This window comes from Topomyia yanbarensis, chromosome 2 (assembly GCF_030247195.1).
Source record: "Topomyia yanbarensis strain Yona2022 chromosome 2, ASM3024719v1, whole genome shotgun sequence".
Lineage (NCBI taxonomy): Eukaryota > Metazoa > Arthropoda > Insecta > Diptera > Culicidae > Topomyia > Topomyia yanbarensis.
In genome coordinates, this window is record NC_080671.1 from 212,841,926 (window position 1) to 212,861,548 (window position 19,623).

At 39.8% G+C, this 19,623-nt stretch overlaps 1 protein-coding gene across 4 annotated transcripts in view; it reads left to right on the forward strand.

Moving 5' to 3' along the window:
• Nucleotides 1-9,291: 9,291 nt before the first annotated feature.
• Nucleotides 9,292-19,623, forward strand: part of LOC131682856 (FAD synthase-like) — a 350,246-nt gene continuing 339,914 nt past the window's right edge. For all 4 annotated transcript variants that reach the window (XR_009304202.1, XR_009304194.1, XM_058964630.1 and 1 more), the window contains exon 1: nucleotides 9,292-9,494. Coding sequence is in view for 1 of the 4 variants with exons in the window: in XM_058964630.1 (XP_058820613.1) it covers nucleotides 9,460-9,494 (35 nt within the window). In the remaining 3 variants the exon portion in view is untranslated. The remainder of the gene's footprint in view (nucleotides 9,495-19,623) is intronic.

The following is a 19,623-nucleotide window of genomic DNA, read 5'->3' on the forward strand; positions in this document are numbered from 1 at the left end:
GTCGGATACTAGTATATGTACTGCTATCAGCAACATTAGCTAGATTCTTGCCATAAAAATTTTATAATGTATTACTCACAATTATTTTGTTCTTGAGAATACGCTATGTGCAAAAAAAAAATAAAACAATAATTAAACAAAAATATTGAATAATTTTCTTTTTTTTGTTTGGTTAACATAAATTGACAACCAATATACAATCAAACCAAAGAACCCTCTTAGAACGGTTGGTTTCAAAGTCGTCCAATGAAGGACGTTCGTTGGACCAATTTGGACATCGTCCAAATAACCGTTCAACAAACGTCCATCATTGGACCCGTGTTGAACGATTTTGAAACAATTTTTTGGACGTCTCAGTGGGAAGAAGAACCAAGAACCGGTTTACTAGCGGTTGTGGTCACTCTGGCTGCCAGAAGTATAGCAGACGGATGGCAGCCATGCCTCCCTCAAAACCGATGGGCGAAATCCTGGTAGAAACGGTTCCCTCTAAGAACGGTTGGTTTCAAAATCGTCCAATGAAGGACATTCGTTGGACCAATTTTGACATCGTCCAAATAACCGTTCAACGAACGTCCATCGTTGGACCCGTGTTGAACGATTTTGAAACAATTTTTTGGACGTCTCAGTGGGTTGTATCGATTGAGTTGTATTTCTGGCAGCCGCGAGGCAGCCATACACCAGAGTGTCTGCCAGCCATTTTTCGCCCGCTGGCAGGCGTGAGGCAGCCGTCTGGCAGCCAGCCTTGAGCGGGCTTGACAGATATATACCGAAAACAAAATAAACATGCTTCGAAGCGAAAACAATGGGAACACCAGCGACAATCCTAATCTAGTGTGCTGTATCTACTCTACGGAATGAACTTTGTTTTCATTCGACAAGTTTTGATTCGAGCCAACATCTGGCCGCTGCTACGCTTACAGCCAATTTCTTCAATAGGGATCTTTAGGAGTGTGCGGGTTAAGGCATATTCCTATGCAGATTAGTACCGTGAGTTAATAACTCAGTCTTTTTTAAATTTTTTGGCCCGAAGCTATTGAAAAAAAACATTTTTTTAGTTTGTTTCCTTTTAGGACAATAACACATCCAAACCCATGCGACTTGCACGCCCCTATAGGTTGCCTTATCAGATCTACCATAGTTTGCAGATGAAACTTGGGATGGCAGACTGCTAGCGGATTGAAAAAGTACCAGATCATGCTGTGTGGGGTGCTGTCCCGGTTAACAATGAGGCGAACGAGATATTTGCAGATACGTCATTTAGTAGGACAACTGTCAGTTTACCGGTTGAATTTAATTCGGTTTTTTTTATTTAAACATCATAAAAGAATAATTAAGGTTTAAGAATGATATGAGTGTACTCGTAAGCACACCCGCTATCAATACATATGAAAAACCGGCACAATTTTTCCAAATTAAAGATTCCTATTGGATGAAAACCGGTTTTCAGCTAATGGTCACCAGTAGTTATCCTCTAGGGAGAGATATGCGAAGACGCCATCTTGAGCCAGCTTACTGTCAACATTTTGAGCCAGTCGATCATTATTTGACTGCATTGCACAGTGGTCGCAATGGTACCAAAACGTGCGTTTAATTAATGGTGCTCTAGGAGTTGCTTTTAGCGATTTGGTGTGTTAGAAAAACTTTTTCAGAATGGAAGCCCCCTTCTTTTGATGTATACTGAATTGTGATTAATCCACCTAAAAGTGAGATAGAAAATTTATTTCCACTAACTTTTAAGATAGAGGCACGATGTCAATGACAAAGTTATAGTAAATTCTATTGCGAGAAAACTTGTTGAACATGCAAATTCTCCAAAATGTAATGGTGTTGAGATAAAGCACGTTGTTTGTGGGAGGCACCCAAAAAATCATTTTTTTATTATAACTTTTTTCTGAGATTTTTGCAATTCTTCAAATGTTCTATGAAGTTGTTGAAATTAAGAAATTGCAGATATTTGTCGAAGACGTCAACAATTTTTACTTCAAAACTTAAGAGTTATTAAATAAAATGGGTTAAAAATACCGCCATTTTGAATGATAATTACTAAGAGATGTGGAAATATGTGGAAGACATTTCGATTCCATGAGAAAGACAGTGAAAAGTACTATAAGAAAAAATCCTACTCACAACGGGCATCCACTGGCCTATATATAAAAAATACTTTTCGGCAATGCATGCTTTTCATTTTGTAACAAAATAATTATGACATTTTAAGCATAACTTTCTATACCAATTGTTTCTATGTGTTATTCTATTCTACGAATATTCTAAAAAATCTTTGGAAATGTCAAAGTACACATATGAATCCAAAACTCTTAGCTCTGTAGTCTCCAACTTACGAATTATTCCTAAACTAGCACAACAACAGAAGTGATCAACTAAAAAATGTGCAAAAATTTTTGGCTGTCTTTACAAGAATAAAAACCATTACAAACAGTATTAGGGTTACTGCGCCCTAATTCATCTTAGCTCCTCTATTCATCCCACCCATTGGAACTCATTAGTTAGATAAGTATTTGCTATCTCTATTCAACGCATTGACTCAAAAAGTCTAACTGTACTGCTTCTTATGAACGAAGGAAAGATGGTGATACTTACTTAAGCGCAATCCAGTCACTCTAAGTCGAGTTATCAACGAAATATTGTGACATCCCGACTAATGAGATGGATAAGGACTCGTCTACCCTATATGCAGTTCTCATGAAACGATTACGTGGCCGTAATTGTCAATAATTCTTTTGCAAGCACGCATTGAATGATTAAATATTTGAAATTAACCCTCAAAAAGGCAAGCGAAAATTGTGACTTCATAAAGCATCGCTTCTAAGACGCAATGAAATCAAGAGCCTCTTTTTTGTCGTTTTACCGGTGAGAGAATCGAAAGCCCGAAAACGCTCGATCATTTGTATTTCCAATTACAAGTTCATTGAAACTAGGGAACTGTAACTAGCCGAGCCTCTGAGACCCCTTGCCTTTTTGACGGTTAAAATTTGACAGAGATGCAATATATAGGTGAAAATATTTTTCTAAAGATTTTCTGGCAAGTCGGATCCTAAGTAGCAACTCTGACTACACAGTCGTTTCGTGAAAATGATATCTAATACTCTTTGCTATGGTTCATTCTCATGAAAATACAGTAAACCTTTTTGGACGTCTCTAGTGTTCACTTTACAAATCCTGTTAATTTATGAATAGTTTCAGATAACAGAAATTCAAAGTTCACGATTTATATGTGTATTTATTACTCTCAATGATTTTTTAGAATATTCGACACATAGAAAAAAATCACTAAAAATTTATGTTGAAAAAGTCGTACTTATTTTGTTACAAAATGAAAAACATGCATTGTCGGAAAGTATTTTTATATACAGGCCGGTTGATGCCCGCTGTGAGTAGGATTTTTTCTTATAGTACTTTTCACTGTCTTTCTCATAGAATCGAAATGTCTTCCACATATTTCCACATCTCTTAGTAATTGTCATTCAAAATGGCGGTATTTTTAACCCATTTTATTTAATAACTCTTAAATTTTGAAATAAAAATTGTTGACGTCTTCGACAAATATCTGCAATTTCTTAATTTCAACAACTTCATAGAACATTTGAAGAATTGCAAAAATCTCAGAAAAAAGTTATAATAAAAAAATGATTTTTTGGGTGCCTCCCACAAACAACGTGCTTTATCTCAACACCATTACAATTTGGAGAGTTTGCATGTTCAACAAGTTTTCTCACAATAGAATTTACTATAACTTTGTCATTGACATCGTGCCTCTATCTTAAAAGTTAGTGTAAATAAATTTTCTATCTCACTTTTAGGTGGATTAATCACAATTCAGTATACATCAAAAGAAGGGGGCTTCCATTCTGAAAAAGTTTTTCTAACACACCAAATCGCTAAAATCAACTCCTAGAGCACCATTAATTAAACGCACGTTTTGGTACCATTGCGACCACTGTGCATTGGTGCAATATTTTTGGATAGTAATGTTATTTTTTTATTTTTGTTGATAAACATTAGACAACAAATTATAAATAGGCGCTATTGTAAGTTGAACTTTCCTAACAAGAATAATGCTGTTCAATTAGGGTAACCAACCTATATCCAAAGGTAGGATTCCCGGCGGAATCGTCGGTAATACCTTCTATCTCATTTTTTCCAGATGGTTGCGTTGCTGGCAGTGTTGCTTTTGATTGATCTGAAGAGATGATTTTTTGTCCGAAAGCTACCGCATGGTATATTTTATGCATCTAATCTATCTTCTTGCTTACGTTGTTCGATAGGGTCAAGAATGGTTTTCTGCGGGAAATAGATCCATCATCAAAAGTTTGCTTTTTTGTTTTTCTTAAGCTCCTATAACTGCAAGAAGCGACTGGTACGACGGCGAATGCGAGCAGTTAGTCGAAGAGAAGAATGCAGCATGGGCGAGAATGCTGCAACACCGCACGAGGGCGAACGAGGCGCGATATAAACAGGCACGGAACAGGCAGAACTCGGTTTTCCGGACCAAAAAGCGCCAGCAGGAAGACCGAGATCGCGAAGCGATGGAGCAGCTGTACCGCGCTAAAGACACACGGAAATTCTACGAGAAGTTGAACCGCTCGCGCAGGGGCCACGTACCACAGGCCGACATGTGCAGAGATACAAACGGGAATCTTCTCACGGACCAGTGTGAGGTGATCCAGAGGTGGCGGCAGCACTACGAAGAACACCTGAACGGCGATGCAGCAGACGACGAGGATGGCACGGTAACGCACCTGGGAGCACGCGCGGAGGACATTACACTACCGGCTCCGGATCTCCAAGAAATCCAGGAGGAGATTAGCCGGCTCAAAAATAATAAAGCCGCTGGGGTTGACCAAATACCAAGCGAGCTACTAAAACACGGTGGCGAGCCACTGGCTAAAGCGCTGCACTGGGTGATTACCAAGATTTGGGAGGAGGAGATTTTACCGGAGGAGTGGATGGAAGGTGTCGTGTGCCCTATCTACAAAAAGGGCGACAAGCTGGATTGCTGTAATTACCGAGCAATCACCCTGCTGAACGCCGCCTACAAGGTACTCTCCCAAATACTATGCCGTCGACTATCACCAATTGCAAGAGAGTTCGTGGGGCAGTACCAGGCGGGTTTCATGAGCGAACGATCTACCACGGACCAGGTGTTCGCTCTTCGTCAAGTACTGCAGAAATGCCGCGAGTACAATGTGCCCACACATCATTTGTTCATCGACTTCAAAGCCGCATACGACACTATCGATCGAGATCAGCTATGGCAGATTATGCACGAGTACGGATTCCCGGACAAACTGACGCGATTAGTGAAGGCGACGATGGATCGGGTGATGTGCGTAGTACGTGTCTCAGGGACGCTCTCGAGTCCCTTCGAATCACGCAGAGGGTTACGGCAAGGTGATGGTCTCTCGTGTCTGTTATTCAACATCGCGCTGGAAGGTGTAATAAGAAGAGCAGGAATCGACACGAGTGGTACGATTTTCACAAAGTCCGTTCAGCTACTTGGCTTCGCCGATGACGTTGATATTATTGCACGAAACTTTGAGAAGATGGAGGAAGAATACATCAGACTGAAAAGAGAAGCCAAGCGCGTCGGACTTGCCATCAACACGTCGAAGACAAAGTACATGATAGGAAGAGGTTCACGAGAAGAGAATGAGAACCGCCCGCCTCGAGTTTGCATCGGTGGCGACGAAATCGAGGTGGTTGAAGAGTTCGTGTACTTGGGCTCACTGGTGACCGCCGACAATGATACCAGCAGAGAGATTCGTAGACGCATCGTGGCAGGAAATCGTGCCTACTTTGGCCTCCGCAAGACACTTCGGTCGAACAGAGTTCGCCGTCGTACGAAGTTGACCATCTACAAGACGCTGATTAGACCGGTAGTTCTCTACGGGCACGAGACCTGGACCATGCTCGTGGAGGACCAACGCGCACTTGGTGTCTTCGAACGGAAAGTGCTGCGTACCATCTACGGTGGAGTGCAGATGGAAGACGGCACATGGAGACGGCGAATGAACCATGAGTTGCATCAGCTGTTGGGGGAGCCACCCATCTGTCATACCGCAAAAATCGGACGACTACGGTGGGCCGGGCACGTAGCCAGAATGTCGGACAATAGCCCGGTGAAAACGGTTCTCAATTGCAATCCGACCGGTACAAGAAGACGTGGCGCGCAGCGAGCACGATGGATCGACCAGGTGGAAGACGATTTGCGGACCCTTCGCAGACTGCGTGGCTGGCGACGCGCGGCCATGGACCGAGTTGAATGGAGGAATCTTTTGTATACGGCACAGGCCACTTCGGCCTTAATCTGTTAATAAATAAATAAACTGCGTAACGTGCGAATACACAGGAACGGAGTGTTTCTTTGCAGTATTCTCTTCTTATTATATACATATTTACTGATTTTTGTTTGAATAATACTTGCGCTACATAGCCGCAAAGAATCCAGCAACGGGAACGCCGGAACTCGAACAATTCAACCCATTTATCGCGTAATGCAGCATCCTTCGGGTACCGAAAAAAAACTTATTTCAGCTATTAGAGCGTAATTACAAGGCCGATTCGCACAAAATTTTCCAATGCACTTCATTTCTTATTTTTAAAATAAACGTTATGATAATAAAGTCACGCAAAACTTGGTTTGCAATAAGTGATGCTTGTTTTTTATCGCGATATTTACCGTTGCTAGTTTGCCTTTTTTTTCCTCCGCATATCTCTCCCTAGAGGATAACTAGTCACCAGCAACCCGAAAACTGGTTTTCAGCGAAAACCGGTTTTCATCCAGTGAAGGCCGTTACAACGTCAGAACATAAACTAACGAATTTTTCTTATGTTCTCTTTTTATACGTGTTGCAGTTCATTTGATGAAAAAGAGGCAGTCCTAGCAACGCTTGCTACTTGAGCGAATTGTACCGAACAAAATCATGGATCAGATAATTACTACTTTCATAAAATCCAGTATTTTCGTTATTTTTAGTAATTATACATCCTACGGAATTGGATACAAAATGGTTATACATATTTTCAATCAGATAGCGTAATAATCTTATTTTTCCATTCAGTACAATGGCAGAGATTACCGTTTAAAAATCGGGTAAAATTACGGCAGAACATTTTGAAACGGGACCCGTATATTGAAACGCAAGCATAATAAATTTCTGCGTGTAACTCTGCATATGTCCCCAGTTAAGCTCAGCCGGAAATGAACTGGAATTCTGGCTGGTTCCAGTTCGTATTCCAGCTCCAGTGACAACCGATTCTAGTTAGAATCGGTTGTCACTTGAGCCGGAATACGAACTGGAACCAGCCAGAATTCCAGTTCATTTCCGGCTGAACTTTACTGGGTCTCTCAGTGCAAAATTTGATTTAATTCACGCTCATCCATAACAACTCAAATTTGAGTAGCCAGTCACTCAATTTCATAAAATGTGCACATAGTCAAAAATTGAGTTTTCCTCGTTTACTCAGTTTTGAGTTTGGGATAACAATGTCAAATTTGAGTACATTTTACTGAAGAGGGAAATACAGAAAATAATCATTTCGCATTTTTAATAAAAATACAAAGATTTTTGGCATTTCAAATATCATTTACCTGATCCTCCAGACCGTTGTCCAGGTGTTTGCGATGTTTGGGAACTTAATCCAAGGGTCGTTCTCTACATCTATTTCATGCCGATCGGCATCTTGTATAAATTGCCGAAACTACAAAAACACAACTGGAAGTAAGATTTGAAAGCAAGCAAAACTCAATGAAACTTACCTTCTAGTTTTATGAACGATCATCGGCTTTAACTTCAGGCTCTTTTTAAAATTTAAATCAACACCTAATTCCGCACACTTTTTTGAGAGTATTTTTTTCACTCAGAACTTTGAAGATTTTATGATTACTTAATAAATGAGTTAGTTCTACCCAAATTAAAACTCATTTTTTGACATATTGCTATTACTTTTGAAATTGAGTGCTCCGAACTCAAATTTTGAGTAGTTTTGAATGAGCGTGTTTACTATTTTTTTTCTCCGCGTATCTTTATATTTAAAACATCGTCTTTGGCTTTGGTCGAAACAACCCAAGAACGTCAAATGAAATAAACAAAAAAACCTTCTGATCAGGGTTACCAAAAATACAGAATAATCTGTATTTATACAGATTTTTCAACCATTTTCAGACCAAGAATCTGTGTGTACAGATATACCGATTTTTCCGTGTATGTACAGATATACAGATTTTTGAGAAATGATGTTACAAAAACTATTTTTAGAAATATTTTTTAAGTTTCAGTAATACTTCCTCTCTGTCTCTCTCAGCTTAGCTCTCTTGTTTAAAATATATTTTCACTTTTGAGATTGGTCTCTCACTCTGAAAGGTAAAGGTTTGCAATACACTCAGGTTAGCACCCAGCAAACGCCTGGCTGAAGTCTACTTCCAGAAACGTTAATTGTAATGCTCTGTGACATCGATAAAGTTTAAGTTTCTAGATGTAAAATATCAGAACGACTTGTAGACGGCGCCGGTGGTTGGGTGGTAAGCGTTACCGCCACTCATTCCAGTTGCCTGGGTTCAATTCCAGCCGAGGTCGTTGAGATTTTTCAGAGGTGAAAAAATCTGTGGTCACGTCTTCCTTCGGAAGGGAAGTAAAGCCGTTGGTCCCCGGTCTATGAGTTTGGTGGATCGATATCTAGTCCAGATCGTGAAGTCACCTCTCTGGCGTCGTTAAGGAAGAAGTAGATCCAACTTCTATACACTTACTAACAAAAACATCCTCCTCCTATGATACTTGTGGAGTGCGCAGTAGTATATACGGCCTCTAACAAAAGCAAGTATCGGACTAACCATTCCTTCTCTTTCCTTCCGCAATCTACGGTCGGGCCTGGCCGGCGCCGGTATTGAACAATAAACACTTTAGGATTACCAGGAGTTGCACATTGAAAGTTGTTTCGCTACTCCCAAGCATAATTATCTACTTATTCTCTGTTCAACTTCAGCTAGTCAAGATCGATAACGGAGTAGCAGCCAGGGGTGGTCGCACAAGCTCAAGTTCAATATCAGAACGACTAGTAGTGTTTTTTTATGAAAATGTAAACAGGTCCTTGCTTGACTGATTTAAACCACAAGAATTAATCGATAGATAAACCAGCAAAAGGTTAAACGACTCAATTGATTCGATACAGATATCGACAAAGAATTTTCGAAGAGTAAATACAGATGAAAAGATTTTTTAGGACAAAAATACAGATTTAATTTTGGCAACCCTGCTTCTGATCAGTACCGTCTCGTGGAGCGGGTAATTGAGTTCTTTACCCTGTAATTTGTAGTTGATTAACTGATTGCACGGTAACCCGTTGGTTTTACCATTTCTCAGGTCAAGGGCAGATATTTTGTATTGTATTGTGGACAGAGAAAAAGCAAAATCAGTTGTCTTACCTTAGCTATGAGCCTTAAAAATGAGTTGCGTTTTAAATTGGAACAAACAATACAGGTATGAAAATATTTCTAGACAAACATGTCAAAGTGCAAATAAGAGCCTCTCTTTGTTTACTTTATCTCGATGATTACGGCGTCATCATAAAACTTTTCAATATTGTTTCAAGATATATCGAAAAACTTTGATTTTGACAAGCACATTATGCTAAGAGTTAAGGAACAAACGTATAAACGGCCGAGTTATTAGCGAAAGAGAAAGTTAACAAAGAGAAACTGTCATTTGCACTTAGGACCATTTGACATGTTTTGCTAGATTAATGATGAACCACACTGATAAAATAAAGTACCCATTAATGCGCAGAAAATTATATATTTTCAATAAAAGTGGAATAACCCCAGGCCCCTGCTAGGCAGCCATTTTGTCCTAGCCAAAATCTGCCTTTGTTGAAATCAAAACAACCCAATGCTATTGCACGGGCGACATGGGCCTAGAGCCGGCTAGGCCCACATATGTTGACTACTGTCAAAGTCTGTATATCTCAATAGCGGATGACAGGAGTGCCACCCTCCTGAATAACCCATTAAATGGATGAAGAAGTTGTACCCATGAACAGAGCTGCCAGATTATTTTGTTGAAAATCTGTATCTTCATTATAAAAAATCTGTATTTGTCTGTATTCATTGAAGAAAAAGAATTGTGATAATTGATGCCTAATTTCAATTGTACACCGAGCAAAATTTACCTTGAATTTCCATAAAAACGTCTTATGACTTTCAGACATAAGCATTTTAAATGGATTTTATAAGTCTGTCTTATGATTTGGAGGGGAAATCTTCCAAATCCATCTCTTATTATTTTCATAAGACACTCTTATAAAATTTATGAAAATGTCCGAATGAACGCCATAGATGCCCATTTAAGAAAATTGCTGACATAAGCAAAAAACATAGTAGTAATAGTGATTTCCACAGAACAGTCTTATGAAATTCATCACAATGATCTAATGAATGCCATAAGTTTTTTTTTATGGATATTATTGTGCATTTATATAAAAAATAGAACATGGCTGATATTTCTCGAGAATTTTTAGTAGACAAAAAATCAACAGTACAAATCAACCTTTAGAGGATATTAGGTTTTACACCAACCGACATAACCCCAAAATGAGCCGGATGAACTTCGTTTGACAATTTTCGTTGGTTTGTTTACATGGGAGTTACGTGAGTTTGAATGTAACAGATGGGCACCTGTTGCACTCGAACTCACGCAACTGACAAAGTAAACAAACCACTGAGAATTGTAAAATATGAACGTCATTTATAATGAGTTCATTCGTGTGGTCATCTTGTAGAACTAAATTCGGGACAAATGAACCGCCAAGTGTAGATCCCTTCAGAAGATTGAAGAGAAAACTCCCATTAAATATTAAAATTTGTGCATAATGAGCAACACTTCGTCAATATTTCCTGGGAAATCGGGCTTAGACAACTAGGAAACTGGACTTGACAACTGAAAGATAATAAATCTTACTTCTCAAATGATTTTGATAATTATAAAATACGTGTCAGACACTAATTATATGCACAACTTATTTCATTTCAAAATATCGGATATCTTCTGTAAAAATCATAAGCATGGAGACTGATTTAATGCACACAGTAATTTATTGAATAATATAAAAAACAATTATTTTAAATTTGTTGAAATTTGACTAAAATTCTCACTTATTTTGTTTCAAACAGCGGTAACCAAAAGGTGCTGGCCCGAAACTATTAGCTCCTTTGGCCGTGCAGGTCAGTACTGAATTCATAAGAAACAATTATGAACTTTTCACAAAAGTGACGTTTATGAAAAACAAAATATAATTTTATAGAATCAATAACAGATCTCATGGGTTTTATGAGAAAAACTAATGAAATTCTTAAACGCATATATTGGAGCAAAATCATAAGACTGTTTTATGAAATACATTATTTGTACGTCTATGGAGTGCATTAATAAAGATAAATGAATTCATAAGCCTGCCTATGACATTCTAAAGCGTTCAATGGCATCGTCAGAAGGCTGGTTCATATGAGGAGACTTGTGAAATTCTCAGATGCTTTTTGCTCGGTATACATACACGGCACATGGCAAACACTACATCACTAGCTGGTGGAAAATAATAAAGACGGCAAATGTTTTCAACCAGGAAGCTGCAGAAGTGTTCGTGGGACCGGGCGACAAGAACTCAATTATTTTTCGCAGAACTGTTACACCGAGCAAAATTTACATTGAATTTCCATAAAAACGTCTTATGACTTTCTGACATGAGGATTTTAAATGGATTTTATAAATCTGTCTTATGATTTGGAGGGGAAATTTTTCAAATCTATCTCTTATTATTTTCATAAGACAGTCTTATGAAATTTATGAAAATGTCCGAATGAACGCCATAGGTGCCCGTTTATGAAAATTGCTGACATTTATAAGTAGAAAACATAGTAGAAATAACGATTTCCATAGAACTGTCTTATGAAATCACAATGTTCGAATGAATGCCATAAGTTTTTTATTTATGGATATTATTGTGCATTTATATAAAAAAACATGTCTGACATTTCTCGAGCATTTTAGTAGACAAAAAATCAACAGTAAAAATTAGGATATTAGGTTTTACACCAACCGACATAACCCCACAAAATGAGCCGGATGAACTTCGTTTAACAATTCTCGGTGGTTTGTTTACATGGGAATTGCGTGAGTTTGAATGTAACAGATGGGCACCCGTTGCACTCCAACTCACGCAACTGACAAAGTAAACAAATCACTGAGAATTGTGAAACATGAACGTCATTCCTCATGAGTTCATTCGTGTGGTCATCTTGTAGAACTCAATTCGGGACAAATTAACCGCCAAGTGTAGATCCCTTCAGAAGATTGAAGAGAAGACTCTCATTAAATATTAAAATTTGTACATAATGAGCAACGCTTCGTCAATATTTCTTGGGAAACTGGGCTTAGACAACTGGGAAACTGGACTTGACAACTGAATGATAATGATTGTTACTTCTCAAATGATTTTGAGTATTATAAAATACGCGCCAGACATTAATTGGGGGGAAGGGGAGGAGTTATTTCTCTAATCTTCCGGTCATCACATCACATGCTTTGGTATTCTTAGTATGTATAACAAACATGAAGATGTGACACAAGGTGCCAAGAGCGCACTAAAATCCTGTCAATCCTATTTTTCATTGGATTGTCTGCTCTAAATATATCGCCAGGGGACCATTCATAAATGATATCGGATATTGACAATAGGGGAAAAGCGCCACGTAACGAGATAAAAACTAAAAATGAATTTTAGACGTATGAGCGGATCAGGGATAAAAAAACGAACAACATTGTTTATGAATGGCTCCCAAACAAAGAATATTCCATAACGAATATCACGTAACATCGGCGACAGAGCATTGGGATCAAGGCCAAGTTCCCCCTGGGTCGTGCAAAACTGAGAAGCAACATCAATTTAGGCACAGATAGCAGACGTCCATTTATTTTCATTTTTTTTTTGTTTTGTCTTTACATTTGTTTCTCTTGCTACGATGTGTGCGGCTCGATGCGGGAGAGCGTGACGGCAAAGGAAACGGAAAGCCAGTGGCCCAAACAGATCAGGAATAGGAGGAAGGACTGGGAACAGGGAAACAGATAACAGATGAGAAATCGTTTACTTATAACTACGATACTAATCACAATTGTTTTGCTTTTCTTGTTTCGTTGCAGCAAACCAAAATCTATACGGACTAGTACATACGAACAGTTAGGCTTGGTAGGTTCTCATCTTGACAGAGTCTAGATGGGCGGATGAACGTCTGCCAGGGGGTGGGCTGAGAAATGACTGTACGAGATGGCGCTGGGCCTGTGGCCTTCAACTGGCATGGTCCATTCTCATTGATTCGGAAGTCTTCTTGGCTGGTTGGTAGATATGTGCTCCTACTTGCAAGTTGATCAATTCGCTTGGGTGGGGGACATGTGGATCCTACTAGTTGTCGACTCTTTTGATCGTGAGTATGAGGGTGGTTCAGGAAAGGAGTGCAGGACTGGCACCTAAGAGATAGTTAATTATTCAGGATTTGTTCTTATGATTATTAAACTCGACCAAGCACACCGGCTCTCACAAATGATGAGCAACCCTTTCGGGTCGGTCTGGTCTATTCGAGTCGAACCAGGCGGACATTAGGTTCGAGCAAACTTTATGTGGATAAATATTGCTTACGCCTTTATTGGCAGAGATCCTTTTTGCGAAATCCTAAAATACCTTTACTGGTATAGCTACTCAGGATAATAATAATAGAAAAATCAAGGGTTTGCCTGGTCCATAAAATGATAAATATGTTAATTGACTAGAACAGGGATAATCGAGTTATGTTACAAGATGAGCATGAGCATGAGCATGAGCATGAAGACTGTACAATTCGTAGTTGCTACTCCGTGATTGACCAGAATAAGCGAAATTGCACAGAGAATCAACGAATGGGGCCTGGGAGTAGCAATCCATCCTCAATGTGCACGTTTCGAGAACTCCATACTTTAAAATGTCAATAACGGCGCCGGCCACGTCCTTACAGTCATCGAGGAAGGAAAGGAATGTTAGTGTGACAACCGTTGTTATGGAGACCGTGTATACCTCTGCATCTCCACGCTTGTCACGGAAAGGAGTTTTTGTTAGTGGGGTGGGGTAAAAAGTTACACAAATCTGGATTCACCTTGATAAGTGATGCGATCTATGAAACTGTCAAGTGGTTATCATGTGTTTATTGTTCTGGGCAGCCGGCTGCCGAGAATTTATAAGGGATTTATCGTTTGTTGAATTAATGCGGATATTGTAAGAATACAACTTAAACTCCGGACAGTGGACTGTCGGGAGTGTTGCTTATGTTTAATTGAATTAGATGTTTTTCAATCAGCATCTGGCCAATTTCATTATTAACTGTTTATGTAATCTAGAGAAGCAAGACAGTTTTGGAACAATGCAATATAACGTAAAACGATTAAGAGGTATTTAGATTCCGTAATATAATTACATAATAATAATCTATAATATATAATGATGGTGTATAAGCTTTGGTAGCAGTATAAGCAATTAAATGGCAACTATGAATTTGTTTAATTCTCCACGAACGATTAAATAAGTTGTCAGCACCTACGCAAACGATAACCGCGCGCCTTTGCGTCAACCGCAATGCATCCTAAGGTCTATTTGCTTCTGAAAAGTAACTAACATCGAACTAGGAAAATGTTTACGATTTTAACTAGAAGTAACGCGTAGATTCGTTAGTTGGGTCACGACATCGCCCCAACTAACGAACATTCGCTAGTTGGATCGATTGACAGATACCAAAAACTGTCGGAAAAGAATGGTAGGAGTGCAACTTCTCACATTTTTGTCTATTGTCTGCTTAATTGTCAAAATAAAGTGAGACTGCACCAGCGATGATGAATTGTGGGAAAGTGAAAATTGTTGGGATGAACCGTCCACACATATGGAATTCAACTGCGCAGATGAACTATGCACGTGTTTGTGTGCGAATTGCTGTGTGGGGGTTGTACGCAAAATGTGGGTTTACTGCTCAATAGATCCTTCCCAAGCATGTGCAAGAGCCGAACGCCCGAAAGCATGCGTAGGAAAAACTATGCTCAGCCCCACCACCAGTCCACCCCCCCCCCAAACTCCAAAAGAAAAACACCAGTCGATCCACCAGACCACCACGACTCAAACCATGCAAAATAGTTGGCGAAAACCAACCAACCAAACGAAACGGTGCCCCTGAAAAAGTGGCCGCGATTCATTGTAACACTACCACACTGTGCTGGGGCGTGTCACACAATTGCGTAACAAAAAAAAACCACAGACATCCCTCAAAAGCATCACCCCGGTGGCACAGCTGAACACACCCCCTCCCACGTACACCACCAAGCGTAAAACTCCCACACATGCCCAAAAAAAGGCCTCTTGAACCTTTGGTTGGACAGAGAATGGGCAAAAATCTAAAACGAAAAAAGCAGCCCCCACTACACCGTGCACAAGACCCCACAAAAATCAATCACCAGTACTGTAACAACATCCTACATAAGCTGATTGACTTCTATGAAGATTCAACACACGGCGCGGAAAAAACTACCCCCCTTCGCCCCGACCACTCTCTGTTCAACCCCATAATGAGCTCCGAATAAAGTACCGAACTAGGGAGAACGTTGCGTTCAGATGGTAAGCCCTCGAGTGCGAACGAAACAAACAAAACACCTTTACACTGCAAGTTATATGGTCGCGTGATTCGGCGCACAGCCCGGTGAACAAATGCGATTCAACTAGCTGCTCGTGATCAGAACTTGCATAACGAAACCGTACCAACACACAATCTCTGTCGCATTCACGAACACATGCATGATAATTATAAATGGGCCTACGCTGAGCGAACCAAAATATTCAGAGTTCGCAAATTTTCTATCTCCATCCCATTCATGCTGTATTAGAGTTCTCAGTGAGGGTGAAATTTAGAGTCCCTGATTACCAACTTCTTCACTCCCACAATGAATACGGGGCCACCATAAACTTTTCCGGAAATATTCCATTATGCTAATTGTTGTTACATCATGTCATATCATGACAATTGTTAAGCATCAAAGGGTATTGGGGTAATGTATTGACTGGGTTATTAAAACGATTATATAGAAAAAACAGACAAACCACAAAGATCACTAGTAGAACCGATAAATACCAAACTCGACCCGAAATGCCCTGGCTTCAGTTTCGCTGCCCTGGTGTCCAAAAATTCGAGGAAAACGACTTCACCACGCGCCAACGCTGAAGCTGCAATCACAAACACGAACAATGGATAATAATAATCGAGGCTAATTAGTCAGAATTTTATTTGTCGACCAAAAACCAATCGATTAATTTCTTATATAAATCGATTCCATAAATTCCATAAATCTAAAACAAATCTGACATCATTGCTCACATTTGTTCTGCGGAGACCCGATTACAAGCTTTTGCGATACACAGCTTGAACACTATTCCCCAGCAAAGTTCAGCCGGAAATGATCCGGAATTCCGGCCGGCTCCAGCTCGTACACGGGCTCCAGTGACACGACCGATTCTAACTAGAATCGGTCGTGTCACCGAAGCCGGAATGCGAACCGGAACCAGCCAGAACTCCAGCTCATTCACGGCCGAGCTCAACTGGGTCACACCATCATCCGCATCTGTGACACCAGCACAGCGCACGGACACCAATACTCCCGCATATACACCACATGCGCGGTCCCACACAGGCACGCAGGACAAGTGCGAACGCGCACACATAACAAATACGGGAGAACAGTGGTGTCCATGTATTGCACATAATTTGATGTGGCGCGAATCCCGCTGCATTCAGCTGGGTCATTTATATATATAGACACCACTAGCACCCTCCATCCGGACCAGCATCAACACCTCTCCGCCACACATCACATGCGATCACTCACACTTCTGAAAGGCACTCCTTATTCACTCACCTGCGCCTAACCCGGCCTGTCCCAACTCCATGGTGAATGTGTGAGATAAGTCATCAAAAAACCATTGGGACAATAAACCCATAACATAACACAAAGCAGGGCGACAATCGAGAAGACACGATACCCGCATAGTACAAAATGTGATCTGCCAGGTCACAACACTAATGAAACACACAACCAACCATAGTGTCATCAACACGAAAAAAAGCTTCATCACTCCACGGGAAAACAAAAGACACATCCAATCTGTAAAAGAACACATAGATTGGAAAGCCACGCTGCTAGTGTAATCAGTGGTTTGTCTTCCTTCATCTGTCACAACGCTCCGACAGGTGGAGGAAAACAAATCGAAAATCGCCCTTCAGTCGGACTACTTTTCGTATGGAATCATAGTAACCGGTATTGTATGTCTCCGGGATGAGTTCCACAGCGGCACAATACATTTCAACACAATTACAAATAGTACAGGCGAGCCACCTCAAACGTTTAGACCGACTCACAGTCCTGCACATGGCAGCTGGAGGAAAACAAATCCCCAAGCAGTGTGTGTGAAATGATCCGTCTAAAACCCCACAAACGATAAACACACCAACACATATATATAACAGAACTGATACTTCCTTTGGTAGCTTCCATTCATCAGATTGTCGTCAATAGAACTTATCTTCGTTATTAAACTTGAAATTTTCACGCGTGAACTATAATGTAACTTCTTAATCACTATCTAAAAAAATTTACACAATTTTTCACCACTTTTTCTACAGAAAATTTGATCAATTGCCGGGACACATTTTCTTCACTACTTATCGGCAGCAGCGTTGCCATTCAATCCTATAATTGAGTTATGTTACAAGATAGAGAAGAAATAGCACAGTTGTAGGAAAAGTATTCGCGAGTAAAGACTAATACTGCTAGTATGTTTACCGTTTCAATTAATAGTCGATTAATCCGCTTCGGACCTAGGAGACAAAAAGAAGATTAGGAAGAAACAGAAGCGGATTCAATGCGAAATTTGCCAATATGACGTTGACCCCAAGGCGATGGTAGGATGATTTTCCATAGGATTACAGACTAGATGACACGACGTTATACGCTCTAAACTTGCGCCAAACAGTTTGTATGTATGTATGAATGTATGAATGTAAGCCCGTATGTATGCCTGTATGCATGGATGTGTATAGGAGCAATGTATCCCTGAGCAACATGGAAGGACACCTCTGAGCCACCAAAACGCTCATGGGAAGCCGGGTGCGCGGTCATAGGTGTGACCATAAAGTACTGCACACACTGTCAAGTGCAACGGAGAGACGGTAGGTGTACAGTTAATACACATAGGTTGCAGAAATAGGTTGTTGAGACAGCCCGATTGCACACTGATAAATAACAATAATAACAATAACAATTAAAATAATGGTGGTCGTTTATGTTCGCTTTAGCGAATGATGCGCTGGATTCGACTCTCGTTGGATGCTGCTGACTTCTGCTCTCTATTTCCGGATTGAACTGTTGTCCATGGGTGCGATACTGACATGATTGGTGTAGCTGTAGCGTTATAAACCGTTTATGATTTCTTTCTGCATCGTATAATGAAAATGTTAAATTGCTGGATAAATTAAAGAAAGATGGCGTTAAGTCACGGGTTTCTTACATTAATATTTTATTGCGTCTATCACATGCGTTTCAAAGGTCTATGTCTTCATCTCCAGGGCAAAATTTTTTACCGACTTTGTATAGATTTTGATGAGAAACACCGATTCTTTCCCTCTTAAAATTTGTAAAGTTTCGTTTCGTAGAATTAAAAAGTAGGGAACAGAAAATACTAAAAACCAGTAATATTCTCGCTCGCACCGGTCGAGCGGTAGACGATCAATCAAGGCTCAGATTGACGGTTTCACTAAATCGTTTCTTTTTCATTGTACATTTTAGCGAATCATATATTTGAAAGTTACGTCTTTGAACAATCTGGTTAGTTCAACAGTAATCAAGAATTCTATTTAAGCTTATGGAATTTTAAAACAATATCCTCGACATGATGCTTCTGATTTTCATGTCAGTGGGTTTACGAAAGTATTTCGATCATTGCCTAATCCAATTGAATTGATTGACTGATTTTCAGGACAAGTAAATATCAACAAGCTGCATTGTACAACATGTAATCCATCCTCTGAGATTCTATTTCTAGAACAATAACAATTATTTTCAATTTTTTTTCTTTATCGCAAATATGTGGTCGTCCTAAAAAGGACGTTTGTACAAGGGTTGGTTTAATGCTCAATTTAGGCCTTCTTTTCGGTGCCGCCAGATAGACGAGTATTGCCACTCCAACACATTCGGCGTTTCCTTTCTTCAGCAGAGGGTGAATTCGGCCCACAGGAAACTGAAGACCGGCTTCGAGTGGGACGAATATTCGTTTTAACGTACTTTTTCGAAAATTATTGACAGATTTTTTTATTTTATGCGAACACAAGCAGAATTTTGATACGCCAACGAAAATTCGAATCACACAATTCTAACCCAATATGCTCACTAAAGAGAAACATCTTGTGGAACAGAAATCGTAAACTAATTCCTCTAATAGATTTGTGGCCTTGAAAAGGGCCTTTTTCATATTGATCCAAAAGCAATTTAGCTTTTCACCTCT